At 36.9% G+C, this 21151-nt stretch overlaps 1 protein-coding gene and 1 non-coding gene across 5 annotated transcripts in view; one reads left to right on the top strand and one right to left on the bottom strand.

Moving 5' to 3' along the window:
* The window catches only part of ZEB1 (zinc finger E-box binding homeobox 1), a 216700-nt gene that overhangs the window by 105729 nt on the left and 89820 nt on the right, over nucleotides 1-21151 (bottom strand). The window contains exon 1 of one of the 4 annotated variants that reach the window (XM_066233123.1): nucleotides 1546-1728. The exons of the other annotated variants lie outside the window; for them this stretch is intronic. Coding sequence (XP_066089220.1) covers nucleotides 1546-1588 — 43 coding nt within the window. The 5' untranslated portion in view covers nucleotides 1589-1728. Of the gene's footprint in view, nucleotides 1-1545; nucleotides 1729-21151 lie in introns of those variants that run through there. 4 annotated transcript variants of the gene reach the window in all.
* LOC136307248 (small nucleolar RNA SNORA38) lies at nucleotides 15131-15260 on the top strand. Its single transcript, XR_010725908.1, has one exon. It is a non-coding gene; the product is annotated as a small nucleolar RNA SNORA38 (small nucleolar RNA).

The raw sequence follows: 21151 nt of genomic DNA, 5'->3' as shown, positions 1-21151 counted from the left end.
TGTGAGGTGACTCACAAGTGGGAAGGATATCACAGTTGCAGAGGTTTGCTTCCCCACAAAGAATAAGGGCTCCGAGCCTGAGCCTAGGGACCTCCACCAGGAAGAAAAGCCCATAACATCTGCCTCTGAAAACCAGTGAGGGTTACATCTAGGAGAGCCAAAAGGTTACAGGAAACCAAGGTTCACCGTTTCCAAGTCCCAACACAGAGGCAGCATTTTGAAAAGCACTGGGTCACCTGTGAAGGTGATATATTAAGTAATCTTAGGGCATATTTTGAAGGAACAGGGATCTGTTAGAACTTACTCCAGAGTCAGCAGTCATGGTGGGCACCATTTTATTCTCTTCTTCCACCTACTTGGTCTGATGTGGCAGGTGCCATTTTTGAAACTCTCCATTAACCTTAGTAACACTATTCACTCCACCCTAGTGTTACCTTGAGGGCCCACCCAGCTGGCACCTCTCCCAAGCAGCTCCTGTCCTTCCACACCCAATGGGTAGCCTCAATTAGCACCAGCACACAGCAGTGTGTCTGCGACTTCAAGGCTGGGTCTCGCAGCCTCCCACACCAAAGGCCTGCCCTACACACCAGTGAGCGCTCAACAGTTATGGCCAAGCCTCACAACCAGCCGGGCCAGGGACCAGCCTTGCTTGCCAGTGTGTTCTTAGCAGTTGTGGCCCAACCACAGCAGGAGGCCACATTATTCCACACAAGGATTATCCCTAGAGCACTTGGCTCTGGTGACAAGGGAGGATCCCAGTATTGGGCCCCACGGGCTACTTTTTCAAGACCAGGAGACCTACCGTATTTTTCGCTCCATAAGACGTACCTGACCATAGACATGCCTAGGGTTTTAAGGAGAAAAATAAGAAAAAAAAATTCTGAACCAAATGGTGTGTTAAAATATTTAATAAAATATACCACAATAATACTGTATTTCAACAGTGTAAACTCAACAGCAGTATTAACAACCATTAGCACTGTTATTAACAAATGAGAAGAGACTTTAATGTTCAAATACTCTTCTAGTCCAGGAACCCCAGGAACTCATCATTGCTCGTGTCAGAATTTAAGAAGCATAGTTGCTCACAACCACTTACCAGTTTCTTCACTATTTTCATATATGATACCATCTTCAGTGCCATCTAAGGCATTGCTAATGCCACATTTTTTGAATGACCATACCACGGCTTCATTCTTCACTGACTGCCATGATATTTTCACTCATTCACAAACTTGGGTGATAGTGGGCCTCTTCATTCTCCAGTTGGTGTCAGATCATGCTTACCAGCAGCCATCCATTTGTTCCACTCTTCTCGCATAAAGACTATAAACGGTTTGTTGATGGAAATGTCGAGAGGTTGCAACTGGCTGGTACGACCCCCAGGAATTACAGCTAGATGAGTCTTCACCTCTTTAAAGTGTTTTTTGTGGTTTCGCTAATATGTGCTCTAAACTGGTCAAGCACTAATAGGGCAGCAAGTGACGTCAGCACTTCACACAGAGCCCAGCAGCTACAGTGCAGCCCTCCACCACTGCAGCTCACCTCTCACGTTTGCCCTCATGATGCCAGATGAATGTGCCCACATGATGTCACTCGCCTTTCCTCCTGTGCTGCATGCAACTGTGGAAACTGGAACCAGGAGATCACTCAGCAGATGTCAGGGTTCCACATGCTGCCCTGGCGGGTATGATTACACTCCAGCTGGCACTCATTCTACAATGTTTACTGGCCCAGTGCCCCACAGCAGCTAAAAAAAAAAAAATGAACATTCGCTCCATAAGATGCAAGGGCATTTTCCCCTTCACTTTTGGGGGGAAAGTGTGTCTTATGGAGTGAAAAATACGGTAGCTAATTTACCTAGTACATAGAAACAAAGAGGCAAAATGAGAAGACAAAAGAATATGTCCCCAACAACACCACTACCACAAAACCTCAGAAAAAGACCTAAACAAAATGGAGGTAAGCTGTCTATTAGACAGAGAGTTCAAAGTAATAGTAATAAGGATGATCATCAAACCCTGCAGACAAGTAGAGAACTTCAACAAAGATAAAAACTGTAAAAAGAATATTAGAACTAAAGAATATGACAACTGAAATTTAAAAAAAAATACACTAGAGGGAATCAACAGCACTTAAGGTGATACAGAAGAATGGATCAGAAATCAGAAAGACAGGATAGTATAATCAGTGTTTTTCAACCACCAGTCCATGGACCAGCCTGCCAGAAATTTCTTACTGGTCCATGAAAAAGTTAACCACATGATGTTGTATGAAGATTATAGATCCAATGGTCCTAGTCAAATTCACTTATGCTTAGGGCAATTTCTGCTTTAGCAGTCCCTGAAGTAATTCTCCTATTTTCACCAGTCCCCAAGTGTAAAAAGGTTGAAAGCTACTAGTGGGCCCTGGCTGGCTGGCTCAGTGATAGAGCATCAGCCCGGTGAGTGGATGTCCCAGGTTCGATTCCTAGTAAAGGCACACAGGAGAAGCATCCATCTGCTTTTTCACCCCACCCTCTCTCGCTTCTCTCTCTCTCTCTCTCTCTTTTTGTCCTCTCTTCTCCTCCGCAGCCATGGCTCGATTGAAGAGAGTTGGCCCCGGGTGCTGAGGATGGCTCCATTGCCTCAGCATCAGGCACTAAAAAATGGCTCTGGTTGCAACAGAGCTCTGCCCATATGGGCAGAGCATCACCTCCTAGTGGGCTTGCCTGGTGGATCCCAGTTGGGGTGCATGTGGGCATCTGTCTTTACCTACCCTTCTCTCACTAAATTAAGAAAAAAGAAAGAAAACCGCTAGCATAAATCACCCAACTAGAAGATGTGTCATACACACACACACATACACAAAAGAAAAAGAAGAATTTGGCTTTGGCCCCATAATTCAGTTGGTTGGAGCATTGTCCTGATAAAACCAAGGTTGTGGGTTCCATATTTGGTCAGGGTACACAGAAGAATTAACCAATGAATGCATAAATAAGTGGAACAATAAGTCAGTGTCTCTCTGTCTCTCTCAAATCAATAAAAAAGGAATTAAAAAAGAATGAGGATAGCAAAGGGACCTCTGGAATAATATCAAGGCATACTAACATTCATATCATAGAGGTCTCAAAAGAAGAAGAGAGAGAAAGGGACAGCAAACTATTTGAAGAAATACAGTAATGGCTAGAAATCTCCTTAACTTGAAAAAGGAAACAGATATCCAAGACAATAAGCACAGAGGCTCCCAAACAAGATGAACCCAAAGAGACCTGAATCAAGACACATTATAATTAAAAGGTTAAAATTAAAGATAAAAAGAGAATTATCTTAAAAGTGGCAAGAGCGGAGGTGACATCACGGAAATAACGCCGTGAGCAGCACAGATCTCCGACAGATCTCCCCAAAATCACAACAAATTTATCAACTAGAAACAGAAAAATTTATCCTCGGAGCATTCCGGAGTTCCACACAAACTGAAAGCGAAAGGACTGTTATCACTTGAATCTGAGAGACGAGGGTGAGGAGGAAGCTACCGCAGGGACGTTGATTCAAGCCGCGGAGGGAGTGCGCCTGTGTGCTATCAACAAGACCACCCTCAGATGCCAATAAGAAAGAGGAAATCGAATATTATGGATACAAAAGGAAGAGAGGTAACACAAATAGATGTGGAAAAATCTATGGAGAAAAGACTTAACATATTGGAAGCCTTGGAGCTAAATGACAGAGAATTTAAAATAGAAATCTTAAAAATACTCAGAGATATACAAGAAAACACAGAAAGGCAATACAGGGAGATCAGAAAACAACTCAATGAACACAAAGAATATATTACCAAGGAAATTGAAACTATAAAAACAAATCAAACAGAAATGAAAAACTCAATTCACGAGCTGAAAAACGAGGTAACAAGCTTAGCTAACAGAACAGCCCAGATTGAAGATAGGATTAGTGAAATAGAAGACAAAAAACTTGAGGCACAACAGAGAGAAGAAGAAAGAGACTCAAAAATAATAAAAAAACGAGAAAGACCTACAGGAATTGTCTGACTCCATCAGAAAGAACAACATAAGAATAATAGGTATATCAGAGGGAGAAGAGAAAGAAAATGGAATGGAGAATATACTCAAACAAATAATAGACGAGAACTTCCCAAGCCTGTGGAAAGAACTAAAGCCTCATATTCAAGAAGAAAACAGAACACCGAGTTTTCTTAACCCCAACAAACCCACTCCAAGGCACATCATAATAAAGATGACACAAACCAATGACAAAGAAAAAATTCTCAAGGCAGCCAGGGAAAAGAAGAGTACAACATATAAAGGAAGGCCTATTAGATTATCATCAGATTTCTCAGCAGAAACTCTACAAGCTAGAAGAGAGTGGACCCCAATATTTAAAGCCCTGAAAGAGAGGAACTTTCAGCCAAGAATACTATACCCATCAAAGCTATCCTTCAAGTATGAAGGAGATATAAAAACATTCACAAATACAGAAAAGATGAGAGAATTTATCAACAGAAAGCCCCCACTCCAGGAAATACTAAAGGGGGTTTTCCAACCAGATTCAAAGAACAAAAGAAAACAACACCACAAGTAACAGCTCCACCAAGAACACAATAAAACCAAACTTAAACTGTGACAACAAAGGAAAAAAAGGCGGGAGAGGATGGAGATTAACAGCAGCAAAGGACGATGAAGTGCAGAAATACTCATAAGATAGGGTACTACAATGAATATGGTAGGTACCCTTTTCATTACTTAATGGTAACCACCCTTGAAAAAACCACCACAAAAACACTTGACTTAAGAAAGGTAGCAACAGAAGAAAGAAGTATGGAATACAAACAAACAAAAACAAACAATAGAAAAACAAAAGAGAAGAATCAAACAAGATACAAAACTAACAGAAAGCAATCTATAAAATGGCAATAGGGAACCCACAAGTGTCAATAATTACACTAAATGTAAATGGATTAAACTTACCAATAAAAAGACACAGAGTAGCAGAATGGATTAAAAAAGAAAATCCAACTATATGCTGCCTACAAGAAACTCATCTAAGCATCAAGGATAAAAACAAATTCAAAGTGAAAGGCTGGAAAACAATACTCCAAGCAAACAACACCCAAAAAAAAAGCAGGTGTAGCAATACTCATATCTGATAATGCTGACTACAAGACAGAAAAAGTACTCAGAGACAAAAATGGTCATTTCATAATGATTAAGGGGAAGTTGAATCAAGAAGACATAACAATCCTTAATATATATGCACCAAACCAAGGAGCACCAAAATATATAAGACAGCTACTTATTGACCTTAAAACAAAAACTGACAAAAATACAATCATATTTGGAGATCTCAATATACCGCTGACGGCTCTAGATCAGTCATCCAAACAGAGAATCAATAAAGATATAGTGGCCTTAAACGAAATACTAGAATACCTGGATATGATAGACATCTACAGGACACTTCATCCCAAAGCGACAGAGTATACATTTTTCTCTAGTGTACATGGAACATTCTCAAGAATTGACCATATGTTGGGCCACAAAGACAATATCAGCAAATTTAGAAAAATTGAAATTGTACCAAGCATATTTTCTGATCATAAAGCCTTGAAACTAGAATTCAACTGCAAAAAAGAGGGGGAAAACCCACAAAAATGTGGAAACTAAACAACATACTTCTAAAAAATGAATGGGTCAAAGAAGAAATAAGCGCAGAGATCAAAAGATATATACAGACAAATGAAAATGAAAATACGACATATCAGAATCTCTGGGATGCAGCAAAAGCAGTAATAAGAGGAAAGTTCATATCACTTCAGGCCTATATGAACAAACAAGAGAGAGCCGAAGTAAACCACTTAACTTCACACCTTAAGGAACTAGAAAAAGAAGAACAAAGACAACCCAAAACCAGCCGAAGAAAGGAGATAATAAAAATCAGAGCAGAAATAAATGAAATAGAGAACAGAAAAATTATAGAAAAAATCAATAAAACAAGGAGCTGGTTCTTTGAAAAGATCAACAAAACTGACAAACCCTTGGCAAGACTCACCAAGGAAAAAAGGCACAGGTCTCAAATAAATAAAATCCAAAATGAAAGAGGAGAGATCACCACAGACATCATAGAAATACAAAGAATTATTGTAGAATACTATGAAAAATTATATGCCACCAAATACAACAATCTAGAAGAAATGGATAAATTCCTAGAACAATACAACCTTCCTAGACTGAGTCATGAAGAAGCAGAAAGCCTAAACAGACCAATCAGCAGGGAGGAAATAGAAAAAACTATTAAAAACCTCCCCAAAAATAAAAGTCCAGGCCCAGACGGTTATACTAGTGAATTCTATCAAACATTCAAAGAAGACTTGGTTCCTATTCTACTCAAAGTCTTCCAAAAAACTGAAGAAGAAGCAATACTTCCAAACACATTTTATGAGGCCAACATAACCCTCACACCAAAACCTGGCAAGGATGGCACAAAGAAAGAAAACTACAGACCAATATCTCTAATGAATACAGATGCTAAAATACTAAACAAAATACTGGCAAACCGAATACAACAACATATTAAAAAAATAATACATCATGATCAAGTGGGATTCATCCCAGAATCTCAAGGATGGTTCAACATACGCAAAACGGTTAACGTAATACACCATATCAACAAAACAAAGAACAAAAACCACATGATCTTATCAATAGATGCAGAAAAGGCCTTTGATAAAATACAACACAATTTTATGTTTAAGACTCTCAACAAAATGGGTATAGAAGGAAAATATCTCAACATGATAAAGGCCATATATGATAAACCATCAGCCAACATCATATTAAACGGCATAAAACTGAGGACTTTCTACCTTAAATCAGGAACAAGACAGGGCTGTCCACTCTCTCCACTCTTATTTATTTATTTATTTATTTATTTATTTATTTATTTATTTTTGCATTTTTCTGAAGCTGGAAACAGGGAGAGACAGTCAGACAGACTCCCGCATGCGCCCGACCGGGATCCACCTGGCACACCCACCATGGGGCGGCACTCTGCCCACCAGGGGGCGACGCTCTGCCCATCCTGGGTGTCGCCATGTTGCGACCCTCCTGGGCGTCGCCATGTTGCGACCAGAGCCACTCTAGCGCCTGGGGCAGAGGCCACAGAGCCATCCCCAGCGCCCGGGCCATCTTTGCTCCAATGGAGCCTTGGCTGCGGGAGGGGAAAAGAGAGAGAGGAAGGCGCGGCGGAGGGGTGGAGAAGCAAATGGGTGCTTCTCCTATGTGCCCTGGCCGGGAATCGAACCCAGGTCCTCCGCACGCTAGGCCGACGCTCTACCGCTGAGCCAACCGGCCAGGGCTCCACTCTTATTTAACGTGGTGCTAGAAGTTCTGGCCAGAGCAATCAGACAAGACAAAGAAATAAAAGGCATCCATATCAGAAAAGAAGAAGTAAAGGTATCACTTTTTGCTGATGATATGATCCTATACATCGAAAACCCGAAGGACTCCACAAAAAGATTATTAGAAACAATAAACCAATATAGTAAGGTCGCAGGATACAAAATTAACATACAAAAGTCCATAGCCTTTCTATATGCCAACAATGAAATATTAGAAAACGAACTCAAAAAAATAATCCCCTTCACGATTGCAACAAAAAAAATAAAATACCTAGGAATAAACATAACAAAGAATGTAAAGGATCTATATAATGAAAATTACAAAGCATTGTTAAGGGAAATCGAAAAAGATACAATGAGATGGAAAAATATTCCTTGTTCTTGGATAGGAAGAATAAATATAATCAAAATGGCCATATTACCCAAAGCAATATACAAATTTAATGCAATTCCCATCCAAATTCCTATGAGATTTTTTAAAGAAATGGAACAAAAAATCATCAGATTTATATGGAACTATAAAAACCCCCGAATAGCCAAAACAATCCTAAGGAAAAAGAATGAAGCTGGGGGCATTACAATACCTGACTTTAAACTATATTATAGGGCCACGATAATCAAAACAGCATGGTATTGGCAGAAAAATAGACACTCAGACCAATGGAACAGAATAGAAAGCCCAGAAATAAAACCACATATATATGGTCAAATAATCTTTGATAAAGGGGCCAACAACACACAATGGAGAAAAGAAAGCCTCTTCAACAAATGGTGTTGGGAAAACTGGAAAGCCACATGCAAAAGAATGAAACTCGACTACAGCCTGTCCCCGTGTACTAAAATTAATTCAAAATGGATCAAAGACCTAAATATAAGACCTGAAACAATAAAGTACATAGAAGAAGACATAGGTACTAAAATCATGGACCTGGGTTTTAAAGAACATTTTATGAACTTGACTCCAATGGCAAGAGAAGTGAAGGCAAAGATAAATGAATGGGATACATCAGAATAAAAAGTTTTTGCTCAGCAAGAGAAACTGATATCAAAATAAACAGACAGCCAACTAAATGGGAAATATTTTCAAACAACAGCTCAGATAAGGGCCTAATATCCAAAATTTACAAAGAACTCATAAAACTCAACAACAAACAAACAAACAATCCCATAAAAAAATGGCAAGAGGACATGAACAGACACTTCTCCCAGGAAGAGATACAAATGGCCAACAGATATATGAAAAGATGCTCAGCTTCATTAGTTATTAGAGAAATGCAAATCAAAACTACAATGAGATACCACCTCACCCCTGTTAGATTAGTTATTATCAACAAGACGGGTAATAGCAAATGTTGGAGAGGCTGTGGAGAAAAAGGAACCCTCATTCACTGTTGGTGGGACTGTAAAGTAGTACAACCATTATGGAGGGAAGTATGGTGGTTCCTCAAAAAACTGCAAATAGAACTACCTTATGACCCAGCAATCCCTCTACTGGGTATATACCCCAAAACCTCAGAAACATTGATACGTGAAGACACATGTAGCCCCATGTTCATTGCAGCACTGTTCACAGTGGCCAAGACATGGAAACAACCAAAAAGCCCTTCAATAGAAGACTGGATAAAGAAGATGTGGCACATATACACTATGGAATACTACTCAGCCATAAGAAATGATGACATCAAGATCATTTACAGCAAAATGGTGGGATCTTGATAACATTATAAGGAGTGAAATAAGTAAATCAGAAAAAAACAAGAACTACATGATTCCATACATTGGTGGAACATAAAAACGAGACTAAGAGACATGGACAAGAGTGTGGTGGTTACCAGGGGTGGGGGGAGGGAGGACATGGGAGGGAGGGAGGGAGAGAGTTAGGGGGAGGGGGAGGGGCACAGAGAACTAGATAGAGGGTGACGGAGGACAATCTGACTTTGGGCGAGGGGTATGCAACATAATTTAATGACAAAATAACCTAGACATGTTTTCTTTGAATATATGTACCCTGATTTATTAATGTCATCCCATTACCATTAATAAAAATTTATTAAAAAAAAAAAGTGGCAAGAGCATAACAACTAATTACATACATGGGAATACTCATAACACTATCAGCTATTTTTTCCACAGAAACTTTGCTGGCCAGAAGGGAGTGCATGATGAAAGGGAAAACCTACAACCAAGATCACTCTATCAGGCAAGGTTATCATTCAGAATTGAAGGAGAGAAAGAGTTTCCCAGACAAGGAAAAGCTAAAGGAGTTCATCCCCACTAAACTGACATTACAAGAAACGTTAAAAGAAATTCTTGAAGTAGAAAAAAAACAAAACTAGAAATAATCAATATATATTTTTTAAAATATCTCACTAGTAAAGGTGAACACAAAGGTTGTAGATCGACCTCTTAGAAAGCCTGTATGAAAACATTTAAAATGGCAATATATACATACCTATCATTATTTTAAATGTAAATGGATTAAGTGTTCCATTCAAAACACACAGGGTGGCTGAATAGAATAAAACACAAGACATCCACACGTGCTGGCTACAAGAGACTTCACTAAAGAAACAGTTTGAGGGTAGGGGCACAAAGAAAACCAGATAGAAGGTGAAGGAGGACGATTTGACTTTGAGTGAGGGGTATGCAGCATAATCAAAGGTCAAAATAATCTGGAGATGTTTTCACGGAACATATGTACCTTGATTTATCCATGTCACTGCATTAAAATTAATAAAAATAAGATAAACAAAGAAACAGTTTGAAAGTGAATGGGTGGAAAAAGATATTGCATGCAAATGGAAATGAAAAGAAAGCTGGGGTAGCAATACTTAGACCAAATAGACTTTAAAACAAAGACTTTAACAAAAACAAGAGTATGGAGTAATAAAAAAGGGCTCATCCAACAAAAGGATATAACACTTGTAAGCATCTATGCACCAACAAAGGAACACCTAAGTATATACAGCAAATATTAACAGATACAAAGGGAGAGGCTGACAGTAATATAATAATAGTGGAGGACTTAAACAACCACTTTCATCAATGGATAAATCATTCAGAAAAAATCAACTTTGAAATACTGTCCTTATGTGACACGTCAGACTAGATGGACTTTATAGATAAGTACAGAATATTAAATCCCCAAACAGTAGAATATACATTCTGTTTAAGTGCACATATATGTTCTCCATGATAAGTCACATGGTTGGCCACAAAACAAGTCAAGAAGACTAAAATCATATCAAGCATTTTTCCAACCACACTAAAATTAATTGTAAGAGAAAAACTGGAAAGAACACGTGTGACAGCTCAACAACATGCTACCAAACAACCAATGAGTCAATGAAAAATCAAAGAGGATATCAAAAAATACCTTGAGACAAATGAAAATGAAAACATTACAAAATCTATGGGAAAGTTTATAGCAATACAGGCCTATCCAAGAAACAAGAAAAGTCTCAAATAAAGGAAGTAGAAAAATAAAAACAAACAAAGCCCAAAGTTAGCAAAAGAAGAGAGTAATAAATAGAAGAGGTAAATGAAATTGAAGGTGAAGACCTCACTCACCCTGATTTTAAATTATACTACAAAGCTATAGTAATCAAAACAGTATGGCATGAACATGAACACAAACACAAACACACAGGTCGATGGAACAGACAAAGAGTGTATAAATAAACCTATGCTTATATAAACAAATTTACAACAAAGGAGGCATTAACATGCAATGGAGAAAAGGATTTAATAAATGATGGAAAAGCTGTTCAGTTACATGCAAAAAAGTTAAACTAGCTCACTTTCTTATGTCATATATAAAAATAAACTCAAAATGAATCAAAGACTTAAATTTAAGACTTAAAATCATAAAACTCCTAGAAGAAAACACAGACAGAAAACTTTGACAGGGTCTTAGAAATATATTTTTGAATGTGGATCCTTGGACAAGGGCTACAAAATAAAAAAGAAACAAATGGAACTACATTAAACCAAAAAACTTTTGCATAGTGAAAGACACCATCAACAGAATGAAAAGGCAAACTACTGAATGAATGAAGATATTTGCAAATAATGTATCTGATCAGGGGCTGATATCCAAAATATTTAAAGAACTTAATAAAACTCAGCATAAAATAAATGAGAAGACCTGAATAGACATTTTTTCAAAGACATACAAATGCATGACAGATACTCAACATCACTAATCAGCAGGAAAATGCAAGTAAAAACCACAATGAGGTGACATCTCACACCTGTCAGAATGGCTGCTATTGAAAAGATGTAGAAACAACAAATGCTGGCAAGGATGTTGACGCAAGGGAACTCTTGTGTTCTGTCGGCAGGATTATAAATTAGTGCAGCCACTGTGGAAAACAGTGTGGAGGTGCCACAAAAATTAAAAATAGAACTATCATATAATTCAGCTATTTCAGTTCTGAGCATTTATGTGAAGAAAACAATAGCAATTGATTCAAAGAGATATATGCATCCTATGTTCACTGCAGCATTATTTACATTAGCCAAGATATGAAAGCAACCTCAGTGTCCATCCATAGGTGAATGGATAAAGTAGATGTGGCATGTGTATATATACATACATACATGTGTATGTGTGTTTAATAATATATTACTCAGCCATATAAAAAAGAATAAAATCTTGCCATTTGCAAAAACATGGATGTGCTAAGTGAAATTAAGTCAGAGAAAGAAAAATAACATATTTCACTAATACGTAAAATCTAAAAGACTATAAACAAATGAACAAACTAAACTAACAGACACAGAGCTACAGAGTGCAAACTGATAGCTGCCATCGGGTTGGATGATGAGGGGAGGGGCAAAGAGTTGAAGATTAAGAGGTATAAACTTATAACATGAAAAAGTCACAGGATATAATGTACTGCATAGGCCCTAGGAATAGTTAATAATATTGCATAACTTTATATTTTAGTTACTAGACTTCTTGTGGTGATTATTTCATAAGGTATATATTATAAATGTTGTACATCTGAAACTAATATAATACTGCATGTCGCTATACATAAAAAGAGCTTTACATTCCAGAATAAAAACAAAAAATTCCACTGCTAGGAAAACAAAAGTTTTTAAATCACTGTTTTAAGGGATCTAAAATGTTTTTTAAATAAATATTTTTAATAGTGAAAAAGTACAGAGTAACATTAAAAAATATCTAATTAGTAAAAAGTATGAAAAATAATCTAAACTGGGCTCAGATAAATTCTGACAATAAAATATAATCAGGTCACTTTTCTTTAGCTTAAAACCTTTCAGTGACTTCCCATTGTCCCCATGATAAGAATTTCATGTCCTAACAGGACCTGTACAGCCCTGACTATCCCCTCCTAATCAATAACCTCCAACCAAATTTTTGTTCTGGCCTTACAAAACTACTTTCCCCAACTTGCCTTTTCTTCTTTTTGCCACTGTGCCTTTGTCTCTTTCAGGATGACCTCTACTTGTGTCAGTTTAGCCATACCTTCTTCTCAGAGGTATAGTAGTTCCAGAATTTCTATAGGGAAAGGCTTAGGGAAGACATTCTGGAGGGAGAAGATGCTGGGGGGTTGTCTTACAGCTCTATTTGCATGACAAAACCACACTGCTGCTTTGATCATACAGTTTATTTGGTGTTGTTTGAAATACTAAAGAGGATCATCAGAGACTAAAATTGGTGCTAACACTGCTTCCATTGGAAAAGTTTGCTTGATAGCCCCAGAACTAGGTACCACATACTATTGTGTATTTACATATATTACAAAACTTACATTGTATTGGGCTTGGCTGTTCACATATCACTTCCACAAGCCTACTAGCAGGCTGAAAGCACAGACTATCTTTCATGGCTGTAGTCCTAGAATCCTATGTCCTGGCACACAATAATTTTTTTTTTTTTTTTTTACTAAATAAATGTATGAAAACCTATGATGTAGTAGATACCATATGAGGTATTCAGAGTGGGGGGATATAGTTACTACCTAGTTAAAAATATAAAACATAAAATATTACAATAGCTTCAAATAGATGAAACATAAGCAAATATAAAATAGCAAAAACTAAAAAAATTCTATTAACCAGCATTCCCATATGTCTACACTTTTAAGTGAAATGCCTTCTATATCATCAAGGAAACATTAACTACATTATAGTACATTTTCTTATGATGGGTATTTAACCGAATAAAGAGTGCTTAGTATTGTTAACTTATGAGTAGTATGTGATAGGCCACCAATTAACTAGAATACTCAATTTCCTGATGATGCTTTTAGGACCCAGAAATAAGGAATAATCTAGATTAGACAACTAAATCAACTGAAACCTCACACCTCACAAGGTACTCTTGGCTGTGTTTTTAAAATTTTAAGGAGTATATTATCTGTGAAGAGGAAATACAAGGTGTCAGGACAAGAAGTGGGAACAGGAACATACTCTGCTAAAAATACATATTACCATAAAGAAACTGTTAAAACAGTCATTTTTTATTCCTTCTGTTAATTTTGGGTGTAGAGTATTCTGGTTTATCTAGGTTCTTGAATTGTAAATGTAGATTATTTGAGAGCTTTCTTTTTTAAAATGCAGGCATTTACTGCTATAAATTTTCCTCATAGTATTGCTTTCACAGCATATTGTAAGTTTTAGTAACTTGTTCTTTTCATTTTCATTTTTCTAAAGATAAATTCAAAAATTCCCTTTTGATCCCTTTCACTCAATAGTTGTTCAAGAGTGTGCTGCTTAGTTTCCACCTGTTTGTGAATGTTCCTGTTTTCTTTCTCTTGATTTTTTTGTTTCATTCTACTATGGTCTGAGAAGATATTTGATATTATTTCATCTTCTTAAATTTGTTGAGACACATTTTATGACCTAATGTGATCTATCATAATGTTTTTTTGTTGTTGTTGTTGTTGTTTTTGTATTTTTCCGAAGCTGGAAACGGGGAGAGACAGCCAGACAGACTCCCGCATGCGCCCGACCGGGATTATCTATCATAATGTTTCACAGGTGCTTGAGAGGAATGCACATTCTACTGCTGTTTGGTGAAGTTTTATAAATATATGTCTGTTGGGTCTATTTGACCTATACTATTCAAGTCAGCTGTTTTCTTATTAATTTTCTGACTGGATGTTCTATCCATTACTGAAAGTGAGATATGAAAGTCCCTTACTATTATTCTATTGTGATTTTTTTCCCTTTAGATCTGTCAATATTTGTTTCATATATTGAGGTGTTCTGATTTAGTGCATATATATTTACAACTATCTCTTCTGTTAACACTTTATTTTCCCTTTGAGTAGTATGAACATTCATGTATGTCTTTGTGCCTCCTGACCATCCAGAGTACACATTTTAAAAATGTGTAAGGCAACATTAAAAAAAGATGAATGTATGTTCTTCTTGTTTCCATAAATTGGTTATCAAACAAACATGATTTTAAGTTAATAAAAAGAACTAATTTTACTTTTTGGAAAAAAGCTCACTCCCAGGGGTCAGCGAGCATGAAAAAAACCTCACTACTCAAAGGATTATTAAACAATGATTTTGTCTCTAGTAACAATTTGTCTTAAAGTATACTTTGTCTGATACAAGTATAGCCACCCTTGCTCTCTTTTGGTTATTTTTATGGAAATTTTCTCTTTACTTTAGCCAATGTGTCTTTGTGTCCAAACTTTATCTCTCTTGTAGTCAGTGTATCACTAGATCTTAAAAAAAAAAAAAAATCAATCAATCCTCCTACAAAGGCATGTCTATTGTTCCCTGTCTTTGGACATGTAAGAATTGGAGGCAAAGAAATGTGGACTTGAGAGGTCTGGGGTCAGCTTGCTCCGTGCAGGCTCAAGATCAACCATCTCACATAGGAAAAAAAAAAAATTAATCAGCCACTCTATGCCTTTTGATTGGGGAGTTTCATTCCCAGTTAAAGTAATCATTGATAGGTAAGGACTGACTCGTTCTATTTTGTTTTGTTTTGAAGTTCTTTATATTCCACTCTTCCTCTCTTGCTGTATTCTTTTGGTATCTTGTTTTGGTACAATTTTGTTTGGCTCCTGTTTACCTATTGTGCATCTATTAGAAGTTTATCCTTTGAGGTTACAATAAGAGTCCTATAAATCTTGTACTCATAACCATCTATTTTTTTTTTGTATTTTTCTGAAGTTGGAAACAGGGAGGCAATCAGACAGACTCCCGCATGCGCCTGACCAGGATCCACCCGGCATGCTCACCAGGGGGCGATGCTCTGCCCATCTGGGGCATTGCTCTGTTGCAACCAGGGCCATTCTAGCACCTGAGACAGCAGTCTTGGAGCCATCCTCAGCACCCGGGCCAACTTTGCTCCAATGGAGCCTTGGCTGCAGGAGGGAAAGAGAGAGACAGAGAAGAAGGAGAGGGGTGGTGGAGAAGCAGATGGGCGCTTCTCCTGTGTGCCCTGGCTGGGAATCAAACCCGGGACTCCTGCACGCCAGGCCAATGCTCACCACTGAGCAAACCGGCCAGGGCCCGTAACCATCTATTTTAATTTGCTAAAAACTTCAGTTCAATTTCATATAAACACTCTATGCATTTACCTCAGACACTTTGTTCTTGAAATCAAAATGTACTTTTCGTATTATCAATCTGTTATTCAATTTTGAGGGTGAAAGTTATTCTAAATACATCTGTCTTCTAATTTTTATGTGATAGTTACAGGTAATTTACACAACACAATTACACTGCTATATTATTCTGTATTTGTCTATATATTTACCTTTACCAACAAGATTTATAATTTCATAGGTTTTCATGTTGCTGTTTAACATATTTCAATTCCATGTAAAAAACTCCCTTAGAATTTCTTTTTTGGCAGGTTCAGTGATGACAAATTCCCTCTGCTTCCATTTTAAGGACATCTTTGAAGGGTGGATTATCCTTGGTTGGCAACTGTTTACTTTCTGTACTTTGAAATACATCATCCCATTCTCTCCTGATCTGTAAGGTTTCTATTGAGAAAAACAGTAACAGTCTTGAGAGGGTACCCTTGTATGCAGTGAATAACATTTCTTTCAGCTTTCAAAATTCTGTGGTTGACTTTTGACAGTTTAATTTTAATGTTTCTTGGGATAACGATGTTTATGTTCAATCTATTAGGGGTCATGTGGATTTCTTGCATCTGGACACCTATTTCTCTCCCCAAATTTGAGATATTGTTATTATTTCTTTAAATACCTTGCCCCTTTCTCTATTCTCCTTTTAAGACTCCCATAATCAGTATACTGATTCATTTACAGTGTCCCATAAATCATATAGGCCTTTTTTTTTTCATTTTTCCCCTTCCAAACAAATAATTTAAAATGACCTGACTTTGAGTTCACTGTTTTTCTTCTGCTTGATTGAGTCTGCTGTTAAAGCTATAATTGTTTCTTATTATTTATTTTAGCTCAGCCATTGTATTATTCTGCTCTAGCATTTCTAGTTGATTCTTTATATTATTTCCTATCTCTTTGTTGAACTTGTTTTGCTGTATTACTTTCCTGATTTCACTGAACTGTTTATTAGTGTCTTCTAGCTCACTGAGCTTCTTTAGGACAATTATTTTGAATTCTTTTCTGGCAGTTTGTCGATCTCCATTTATTTGAAATAGGTTATTGGAAGTTTACTGAGTTTCTTTGGGGGTGTCATGTTTCCCTGATTTTTGGTGTTCCTGGCTTCCTTGAACTGATGTCTTTGCATTTAAAGAAGAAGTCACATTATCTAGATTTCATAAACTAATTGGCTTCCTTAGAGAGATATCTTTAGAATCTGCCTGTTAGAAGGTGTGAAGGGTGGGTGCTTGGGTACAGCTTGAAGGATGTGTAAGAGTGCACTGTTGCATTAGGTCTAACTGTTCACTGGATGCCAATTTAGAGGCATACAACAACTTCAAGTGGGGGGAACCTGGTAGGCTGGCAGCTGGAATCTTTTAACATCAATAACTGCAGGGTCCTGGATAGCGACAGCTGATGAGGTAGGTCAGCAGTGGCTGTGAGGGCTTGTGGGGTCCTCAGCAATGAATATACTTGGGTAAGCATCAGGGGACAAGATCAGTTGTGTTTGATCATTCTCTTGTGAGGGTCACCCCTAGATACTTAGTAATGGGAGCCAGAAGATTGCAGAGGCCCGATATGGCTATGGGTAGAAGTGTGTAATGGTGGTACCCAGCTGAAAGCATTTGTGTGGGGGTAAAACCAAAAGTATAGCACAGCTGTGGAGGTTGACTATTGGTTATTAATAACAGTGAAAACTGAGATTAGCAGTGGGATCTAGGCTGGTCACACTTGATGACCAATTGTGTCTGGTGGCAAAGGCTATTTTATTTTGTATTATAGTACTAAAATATAAAATAAACTGTTCAACCTATATATTTAATTATACTAATTTTTGGCTCAGAAATCTATATTGCAAAAAGATAAAAAGATTAAGAGCCCATTAATAAATGGGTTTAAAATTAAACTTCACAAAAATAGAAAATATTAAATTATAACCAATCAAGAACAACAAAATATTTAGTCAAGATAGTCTCTGTTAAAAGTAAACAGTATGCCATATTTAATTAACATCTGGAGAAAATATATCACTCCTCAGATAATCACACTTCTACACAGGATATGAGCTAATTAAACAGCGAGGAAATATTTCACACAGTCCAACACATTTTTCATGCCAGCAATGATAAGGTGGAACAGAAAGCCAATCAAATATTAGCATTTAAATCTCATATCACAAATAATTTCAGCCTTAATTAGCAATTAGTTATTTCATATTCTGAAACCCTTTAAAATTTTTTAGTATCAATTTGGGTGTCTCTTAAAACACTGGGTAATTATGAATAATTTTTTCATTATTGTTCATAATGTAAGAAATTAAAGTTGTTACTAATAATTATAGTCTGACCAGGTGGTGGCACAGTGGGTAGAGCATCAGACTGGGATGCAGAGGACCCAGGTCTGAGACCCCGAGGTCGCCAGCTTGAGCACCGGCTCATCTGGCTTGAGCAAAAGAAAGCTCACCAGCGTGGACCCAAGGTCGCTGGCTTGAGCAAGGGGTTATTCGGTCTGCTGAAGGCCCGTGGTCAAGGCACATATGAGAAAGGAATCAATGAACTAAGGTGTTGCAAAACAAAAAACTGATGATTGATGCTTCTCATCTCTCTTCGTTCCTGTCTGTCCCTATCTACACCTCTCTCTGACTCTCTCTCTCTGTCCCTGTAAAAAAAAAAAAAAAAGAAAAAAAATATATATCTTTATTATATGCGGCTTAAGTGTCTGTCGCCAATAGCTTATTGGTTGCTTGCGTAACTGTACTAGCCAATGGGGTGAAGTTGCCATGGCATTCAAATAGTCCCGCCTTCTGGCATGCCACTTCACAAATTGAGGTTAAAGATCGGAGCAATTATTATGCTGTTAAGAAATCATAACACCAGAAGGGGTCTTTACAATGGTACAAGACTAGAGGTTCTCCAATTGAAAAATAATGTCATAATAGCTAAGTCTTTGACTGGCTCCTCTAAAGGTGAAATACATGTCATTCCAAGAATTGATTTGGCTACATCTCAAACAGGGTTGTCGTTTCAATTGAGACATAGACAATTTCCTGTAAAACTTGCCTTTGCTATGACCATCAATAAGTCTCAGGGCCAAACGCTTAAGCGTGTTGGCATTTTTTTACCTGAGCCTGCATTTGGACATGGTCAACTTTATGTTGCCTGTTCAAGAGTTTGTGAAAGAACGGACGTAAAATTAAAAATAATTGATGGTCCTCTGCAAGGCGAGCTTAAAAATGATGGAAAGATCTACACAAGAAATGTTGTGTAAAAAGAGATCTTTGACATGTGAATTAACATTTTATTATTTAAATCACCTTTATTTATTGAGCTAGAGGGTGGCTCTTAAGAAATGTACCACCAGTGGTTTCCTTCATTGCACTCTACTTTAAGCAATTAAGCAAGTAGAAGGGGGAAACCCCGTGGGGCAGTAAGCAAAGAGGCGTCCTTGCCGCCTGCCCTGGGTAATTCAGTTTGAATTAGCAAACACCTTTGCACAAATCATTTTAATTACAATTTATAATATCTAGAACAGCGGTCATTTCGTATGACCGCCAGGCTTTCTAGTGTGTGTGTGTGTGTGTGTGTGTGTGTATAAAGGTTCATGAAACAAACAAGATAATCAACCAATATTAGTGTTTCTAGATTATGCTTGAGAAGGCAAGAAAGTAACAAATATTCCAAATACAGGTTTTATATTCAAATGAGTTTTTTACTTTTCTTTATTTAGAATCCCTTAAATTTGCTAATGTATGTCAAAGTATTGAGTAAAGGGCTCTATTAGTGTCAGAAATAAATTATATAAATGAAAAATGATGATTTAAACAAGTCCTATATGATGGAATGTTATTTTTAAATTTAAAGAAATTTTAAATATAGAAGAACTTGATTTTCACTTGAGAAAAACAAAAGTTAAGAAAAACAACTTTAAAAAGATGTGATCCCACCACCCATAATACCTTTGCTCCCCTACCCCACAACCAGAGACTTTTTTCTATACTAGTCATAGTCATACTAGTACTAGTAACAGCAGCTGCAGCAAGGACTATTAAGGTATATGTGATTAATTTATTTAATATATATGGGCTAAATATTCCTAGTGCTACGTCTCAAAAATGTAATGTTTCTATACACATATATCACACCAGTGGTTCTTAAGAAGTTTTTGACATTTAAATTTCCAGAATTAAAATGAGCAAGGTTAATCTATTTTTATAGAATTACATCATCTTTTCATAAAAATCACATTCTTCTTCTTGGACAGCTAATTATATTGGAAACAATTTTGTATCCTAATGGGTGACTTCAGGGCACTGGATTTCACCATCAACAACGCCTACCAGGTCAAAGTTCTTTGCAAAGTGGATAATGAAGGTAGACAAGGAGGTAGATAAAATGATTTTGTGTGAGAAACAACATATTACTGGTAAAACTGGATTGAATGAAATCTATGCATTATTTCTGCATCTCAATAACTGTATGAATAAAACTAATCCGCTCATATTGTTTTACTTCCAATCTCTCATCAATGATCAAGACTTTACCAAGTATGAACAATACTTTTATCATTCTTTGAGGCATGTGCTCCTTATTTAATGTATCAAAAAGTCTGGTTGACAATGCTGCTATTTATAAACAAGTGAAAATTGAATTTTACTTTGTTGAGGTATCTTGAAAGACAGAAGAGAGATCATTATAACAGGTAAAGGTTTGGTATGAATATTATGAAGTGTCCAATGTGATGCCAAACGTGACAGATACACGATGATCAAATGATCTATGCGTTATTACAGATAGGGATGTGAGAACACTGATTTGTAACTTCTAAACTGAGTCATTGATGGAGATATGGACTTAGGGACTTGCCTTCATCTGAGAAGCAAATAATTTCATAACTAAATTTGCCTGTCTCATGTAACAACCCCTCTCACTAATTTTCAAACTTATTTTAAGGTCACTATGATTTATAATTTAAAATGTCCTTTGTCAGATAGTGATTATTTTTGTTATGCCCCAATTAACCTTAAAAAAAAAAAAGGTGAAGAGAAAACACTTGAAAATGTCTCTAATGAGAACAAATTTATATGTAACCCAGTGTACAAATACCAAATTTTGGCACCACAATTCATTTAATTTTTTTCTCTAAGTTATTACTTTTCAGTAGAGTTATTACCAGTTGAAAAGAAGAAAAAC

The sequence above is a fragment of the Saccopteryx bilineata genome, chromosome 5 (genome assembly GCF_036850765.1).
Source record: "Saccopteryx bilineata isolate mSacBil1 chromosome 5, mSacBil1_pri_phased_curated, whole genome shotgun sequence".
Lineage (NCBI taxonomy): Eukaryota > Metazoa > Chordata > Mammalia > Chiroptera > Emballonuridae > Saccopteryx > Saccopteryx bilineata.
Note: the sequence above shows the minus strand (reverse complement) of the source record. Positions and strands in the feature narration are given on the sequence as shown.